The 6645-nt window shown below is 53.1% G+C and overlaps 2 protein-coding genes across 2 annotated transcripts; both read left to right on the forward strand.

Moving 5' to 3' along the window:
- The first annotated feature begins 1170 nt into the window (after positions 1 to 1170).
- Positions 1171 to 2930, forward strand: LOC128276088 (probable cytochrome P450 6a14). The gene is made up of 2 exons (XM_053014558.1): positions 1171 to 2269; positions 2336 to 2930. The coding sequence occupies exons 1-2, from the start codon at positions 1171 to 1173 to the stop codon at positions 2749 to 2751; spliced, it is 1515 nt and encodes a 504-aa protein (XP_052870518.1). The 3' UTR covers positions 2752 to 2930.
- Positions 2931 to 3601: 671 nt separating this feature from the next.
- LOC128276089 (probable cytochrome P450 6a14) lies at positions 3602 to 5502 on the forward strand. The gene is made up of 2 exons (XM_053014559.1): positions 3602 to 4770; positions 4845 to 5502. Exons 1-2 carry the CDS (start codon positions 3666 to 3668, stop codon positions 5258 to 5260), a joined length of 1521 nt encoding a protein of 506 aa, XP_052870519.1. The 5' UTR covers positions 3602 to 3665; the 3' UTR covers positions 5261 to 5502.
- Positions 5503 to 6645: the final 1143 nt, after the last annotated feature.

Below are 6645 nucleotides of genomic sequence, written 5' to 3' on the forward strand. Positions count from 1 at the left end.
TCAGAAACCCAACTCCGGTAGTGGATCCCTTGTTGCAGAATATTGTGTGGCCACAGCTAGAGGACGGCACGATCAATGTCGTACTAAACATTGACCACGACCTGGTGCTCGGATCGAATCCCATCGCTTCTCGCTACGAATTGTGGCAGAGTTTGGAGCATCGGTACTCGAATACCAGGCAGTTCGATAAGTTTTGAGCTTCAGTAACAGAAGGCGTTTGCCGAATTTTAACGTGGTCGTACAAGCCTTGAAGACGATCCACGTCAAGGACGTCCAAAAACAGTAGCAACACTTGAACTTGTAGGAAAAATAAAGGATATGGTATTGGAAAATCGTCGAGTGACTGAAAGAGATTTAGTAGAAGGCTGTGGCTGTGTAAGCAATATTTTGACTGAAGTATTGGGTTTCAGGAAGCTGCGTGCACAATGCGTGCCGCATTCGCTAAAAATGGAACAAAAACACATTCGACTGCAACCATCTCGGCACCAGAAGAAACAAATCCTTTAACAGCAGGACAATGCAGCCTGTCACAAGAGCATTTTGACAATGGCAAAAGTCCATGCATTAAAGATCGAATTGTTGAAGCATCCACCTTGTTCTCTAGATTTGGCCCCTAGTGACTTCCATCTGTTTCCAGTCTTTAAAAACATCAAACATGGAAAGCGTTTTTCGTCAAATAATGTTGTCATAACAGCTGTGGAAGCGTATTTTGAAGCCCTTCCAGTTTTTCACTTCAGGAATGGAATCCATAAATTGGAGTCTCCTTGGAACAAGTGAACAAGTTCAGCAAGGTCAGAAAATAGCATTTTTCTTATCAAACCGCCAAATTTATTGAGAAACCCAGTAAAACCCACGAAAAATGAAACACACGCCGGTAATAATAGGGAACGAAAATGAAGACGAAGCGAAACCGGCGATAGACCTTTGGACCCCGCAATTATGACATCGATAGAACACGCCCGCGATTAAGAGATACAGACGCATTACCCACACGAGTCCGAGGAACGTTAATGATGCGAAATAAAAATAGCTCACCGCGTAGCTCACTCTCACTCTCGTTCGGGACTGACCGACGAGACCGACGGACCGGCTTCCAAGTCGGCAGTACCGGTGTGTCTGCCGTAGTGTGCGGTTCAACTGGACGAAGTGAACCGTCCGTCAGCGTCCGTCATGTTCGGGGTACTGTTGGCGCTCGCGGCGACAGCCGCAGCGCTGCTCTACTACTACGCCAGTCGCAGCTTCCGCTACTGGACTGACCGTGGCATCCCGCAGCTCGAGCCAACGCTACCGTTCGGCAACATGCGGGGCATGGGCAAGGAGTTCAGCTTCAACGAGCTGCTCGATCGTGCCTACCGGCGTTTCCGCGACCAATCGCCGGTAGCCGGACTCTACTTTCTCACCAACCCGGTGCTGATCGTGAACGATCTCGATGTGGCGAAGCAGGTGCTGGTGAAAGACTTCGGCAGCTTCCACGATCGCGGGCTGTACGTGAACGAGCGGGACGATCCGCTGTCGGGCCATCTGTTCTCGATCGCGGGCGAACGGTGGCGCTATCTGCGCCACAAGCTCAGCCCAACGTTCACGTCCGGCAAGATTAAGGCCATGTTCGGGACGATCCGCACGATTGGCGTAGAGTTTTTGGCTGGCGCTGAGCAGTACATCGACCGCGGCGTGCCGATCGACATCAAGAAGCTGAGCCAGTGCTTCACCTGCGACGTGGTGGGCTCGTGTGCCTTCGGCTTGGAGTGCAACGCGCTCAAGAATGGCAACGCGAAGCTGCTCGAGGTTGGCAACAAGGTGTTCCGCCAGACACCGCTGCGCATGATGTACTCGATGGTTCTGTCGGCACTTCCGCGCCTTTCGCGTGCCCTACGCCTTCCGCTGTTCCCGCGGGACGTGTCCTCGTACTTTATGGGCGTGGTGAGTGAAACGGTGGCGCACCGTGAGCAACACGGCGTCGAACGGTCCGACTTCCTGAACCTGCTGATTCAGCTGAAAAACCGAGGCACGGTGGAGGACGGCGGTGACCACGCCACCGAGAAGCTCACCCTGGACGAGGTGTCCGCTCAGGCGTTTGTGTTTTTCTTCGCCGGCTTCGAAACGTCATCGACCACACTCTCGTTCGCGCTCTTCCTGCTCGCCAGCCACCCGGAAGTGCAGGAGCGGTGCCGGAAGGAGATTCTGGAGAAGCTGGCCCACGGCACCGACGAAGGGTTGATCACGTACGAGGCACTCAAAGAGATGACGTACGTCGACCAGGTGATCAATGGTAGGTGACCCCTGGCGAAAGGATACCGCACTGCCGCTACAAAGTGTTCCGTTTTCGATTTGGCAGAGACGCTGCGTATCTATCCGCCGGTCGGGCAATTGATGCGTGCCGTAACGCAGACGGTCCACCTCGAGGCAGCCAACTTGACGCTCAAGAAGGGTGACATGGTGATGATACCGATCTACTCGTACCACCACGATGCGGATCTGTTTCCCGAGCCGGAGTGCTTCAGGCCGGAGCGATTCGCACCGGAAGAGGCTGAGGGTCGCCATCCGCTTGCGTTCCTGCCGTTCGGCGAAGGTCCACGCAACTGCATCGGGATGCGATTCGGGCTGCTGGAGGCAAAGTTCGGGGTCGTGCAGCTGCTCAGCCGGCTACGCTTCACCGTCGATCCGCGCACCGAAGTCCCGCTGCGGTTGGCCAAAAACACCGGATTCCTCCAGGTGGACGGCGGCATTTGGTTGAATGCCACCAGGGCGTGAGCGAGCGATATAGTGTTTGCATATATAGTGCCATATAGTGATTGGATTCTAAGCTACCGATTACTTGACTTGACTTAACTTCGTTATGGAAATTGTAAACATTTAGTAAAAATTTTTAAATTTAAGAAACGGGACGCTAAACGCTTGCGGAAAACTCGGAAACTTAAAATTAAAAATTCCAAGGGCGATTAAAATTGTTTCCAGGGTGGTGAGTCTTGAACTGAAACTGTACAACAAAGCTGATTTCACAGGAAACCCACACATCGTGCAAGAGAATCCAATGCACCCACAACGACTGACTGCTGCGGTCAGGATTTTGGTCTGGTGGCCCGAGAAATGTTAGCTGATTAGTTAATCGGCGAAATGAAGCTAAAAACTTGGACGACATTTGGTTCCAAGAAGGCACCCCATCTTCAGAACCCAAACACCAAATGGACCGGCCTTTATATCGTACAGGCAGCAGTTTCGAAGGACAAAAATACAGACGCCTTCTAACGGAACCGACTTTTTGATGGTTCCTCATTGAAGCAGCAAACCGCAGAGGGTGATGGGCTAAAATTAGAATCGCGTTTGATAATTGAATCCACAGCACAGCGGCCGGCTGGAAACGCCCTAGATCTACGCAGTTGCGCGTATCTTGTCCCGTCCAGTGTGTATGAGTATCGACGCAACGGAATTAAGAGGCCCACCGACGCGTATCTTGCACCGAAAGCGATACCAGCACCACTGTAGAGCGCTTTGTCGGTGGGCGTGATGTAGCGGAGCAGTCGTTTGTTGATGACCGCAGAATCGCCACACAAACCGGTCACACGGCTCGCTGTTAGTTTGCTCTTGACTTTGGCCGAGGCCAGTCGTGGTAGGTTCCGCTTACGAGATTATTTACAGATCAGTGGCCCAGGCGCGGCTGTGTTGCGATGGATTACGTCAGTGTGCTGCTATACCTGGTGCTGCCCCTTCTGGGTCTGGCGTACTACTACACCCGGCAGCTGTACCGCTACTGGGACCAGAGAGGGATCCCGCAGCTGGAGGCATCGTTTCCGTTGGGCAACATGAAGGACGTTGGCCGGACGCTACACTTCAACGACGTGCTGCAGCTGGCCTATGATTTGGGCAAGTCGTTGTCCAGACCGTTCGCCGGGATGTACTTCATGCTCAAGCCCGTGCTGATCGTAACGGACCTGGACATGGTGAAGTGCATGCTGGTTAAGGACTTCAACAGCTTCCACGATCGCGGGCTGTACGTGAATGAGCGGGATGACCCGCTGTCGGGTCATCTGTTTGCGATCGATGGCGAGCGGTGGCGCTTCCTGCGCAATAAGCTTAGCCCCACGTTCACGTCCGGCAAGATCAAGGCCATGTTCACCACGATATGTGAGATAGGTGATGAGTTTTTGGCGTCCGTCACAAAGTACGTCGATCGCGGTGAGCCCATCAACATGAAGCTGCTCTGCCAGTGCTTCACCTGCGACGTGGTGGGTTCGTGTGCCTTCGGACTGCAGTGTAACTCGTTGAAGAACGAAGGCTCGAAGCTACTGACGATTGGCGATGAAGTGTTCAAACCGCCGGTCTGGCGTAACATGTACATCTTCCTGCTGATAACATTCAAAGAGTGGGGTCGCAAGCTGCGCCTGCGTGTCTTACCGTCCAGCGTGTCATCCTACTTTATCAGTCTGGTGCGCGAAACGGTGGAGCACCGCGAAAAGAACCTTATCGAGCGGCCCGACTTTCTCAATATGTTGATCCAGCTGAAGAACAAGGGAACCGTGGAGGAGGGCGAGGCCGATGGACCCCAGGACAAGTTAACGCTCGATGAAGTGGCCGCTCAGGCGTTCGTGTTTTTCTTTGCCGGTTTCGAAACGTCATCGACCACGCTCTCGTTCGCGCTGTTCGAGCTGGCCAACAACCGCGACATCCAGGAGCGGGTGCGCGAGGAAGTGCTGGACAAGCTGCGGCTCCACGGCAACAAGATCACGTACGAAGCGCTCAAGGAAATGACGTACCTCGATCAGGTCATCAACGGTAATAGTGGGCCAGCTCGAATGGGGTCTTCGTTACTACCGATCTAATCTTTTCACCCTTTGATCCCCTTCCAGAGACGCTTCGAATGTACCCACCGGTACCGCAGCTGATTCGCGTCTCGACCAAGCCGTACCACGTCGAAACGGAAAAGTTTACGCTCGAGAAGGACTGCATGTTGATGGTGCCCATCTACTCGATACACTACGATCCCGCGAACTATCCGAATCCGGAACGGTTTGATCCGGACCGTTTCGCGCCGGAAGCGGTCCAGGCGCGCCATACCCACGCATTCATACCGTTCGGCGATGGGCCTCGCAACTGCATTGGAATGCGGTTTGGGCTGCTGGAGGTCAAGTTCGGTATCGTGCAGCTGGTGAGCCGGCTGCGGTTCACGGTCAGCTCACGGATGCCACTTCCGATACGCATGTCCAAAACCGCCAGCATGCTGGAGGTCGAGGGCGGCATATGGTTGGATGCTACCAAGTTGTGAGTGAGCGAGCGAGGCGGTGCAGGAAATTAACTACCAACCACTCATCACTGGTGCAGCCGTTCATCGGAACATGCACCCTAAGGATATATGCTTCGTTAATCGTACTAACCCAATATTACACTACGTTGTACCCGTATGCCACGATTCGTTTTTAAAATAACTAATATTAGTAATGAACATTCGTTCAAGGAGTGGTTTTAAACGAGTAACATAAAGGAAAGTCAAATAAAAGACAAAATACAGGAACAGGAAGTGAGGTTTTTGATGGCTTTTCTGAGTGATTTCCTTTTCCCCTTGTCGGATTCACCGATCCGGACGGCCCTTGGGACAGTTCAATTTGCAAATTAGATTGATTTTATCACGGTGTCCATTCCACGTGTGCCCCGGCCGAGCCAAACGATAACTCACCGGAGTCCACACCGCCGCTTGGCCGAAGGCACACCTCGTTTAAATAACGGTGAAACCGTACCGGACGATAAATCAACCTTCACAGGAAGCGCGAGTCTGGTAGGGCGGGTTCCGCGCCTAGAACTCACTCGGCCTTTTAATGTCCAACAATAGAGCGATAAATGTCTGAGCTTCGGTGAAGCATATTTTGCGCCACGGCCCCCGCAGGATCTGCGCGATTGTTTGGCCGTGTAATAAATTACAATTATGCCGCTCCCCGAGTCCGCGGGAACCACGAATGGGTATGCGGTATCTATTGTGATGCCTTGTGTGAATGCATGTGAAAGGCCGCGTGTCACCGTGGTCGCGAAGCGGTGTGACAAATTAGGCACGGCTTCAAAAGGGACGACACCGGGGACGAATTTTTGGGGGAGCTTTGGGGCCCCGAACGGTTGACGATAAATTTGTCGAATCAATAGACGGCCGTCGATGAGTGAGGGCACGCGTGTGTGGCGCTCCCGCCCAATGCCCACCGCTGGCTTGTTCCATTTTGCCATGGAAAATGATTTTTCATTCGCGTCGCCACGGTGGTTGCCGTGCGGCCGTTGGCATGGAAACGCCGCGTCACCGTGGGTTGCATTGTGGAAATGAAAGTAATATTTCTTCTTCCACACACACGCACTGGGGATTCCCGCGGGTCCTGGGGTACCGCACGGTGCCATTCCGAATTGTGCCCGAAGCGAAATTGAATTTAATTTTATTTGTCCCCCATTCCCCAGGATGTCTCTCGATGTCACATCGTCCTTCAGCTGGCGGGCGTGATGTTACATCGCGTTCAAAAGGCGCTGAATCTGCCGATCTCGCTCGTTCGCTGTTTGGGCGGTTTATTTTGCTCCGTGCCAGATGCTTTGCGGTTGGTCTGCATCTAGGCGCTGAACTTTGATCGATCTCGGATGGGACACCCACCGTATAATTGAGCGAGGCGGACAAATGGCGAT

The sequence above is a fragment of the Anopheles cruzii genome, unplaced genomic scaffold (genome assembly GCF_943734635.1).
Source record: "Anopheles cruzii unplaced genomic scaffold, idAnoCruzAS_RS32_06 scaffold00477_ctg1, whole genome shotgun sequence".
Taxonomy (NCBI): Eukaryota; Metazoa; Arthropoda; class Insecta; order Diptera; family Culicidae; genus Anopheles; species Anopheles cruzii.

Coding starts and splice junctions, on each gene's coding strand:
- LOC128276089 (XM_053014559.1), top strand. CDS start 3,666: ATGGATTACGTCAGTGTGCTGCTATACCTGGTGCTGCCCCTTCTGGGT. Junction 4,771..4,844: donor CCTCGATCAGGTCATCAACG/GTAATAGTGGGC, acceptor ATCCCCTTCCAG/AGACGCTTCGAATGTACCCA.
- LOC128276088 (XM_053014558.1), top strand. CDS start 1,171: ATGTTCGGGGTACTGTTGGCGCTCGCGGCGACAGCCGCAGCGCTGCTC. Junction 2,270..2,335: donor CGTCGACCAGGTGATCAATG/GTAGGTGACCCC, acceptor TCGATTTGGCAG/AGACGCTGCGTATCTATCCG.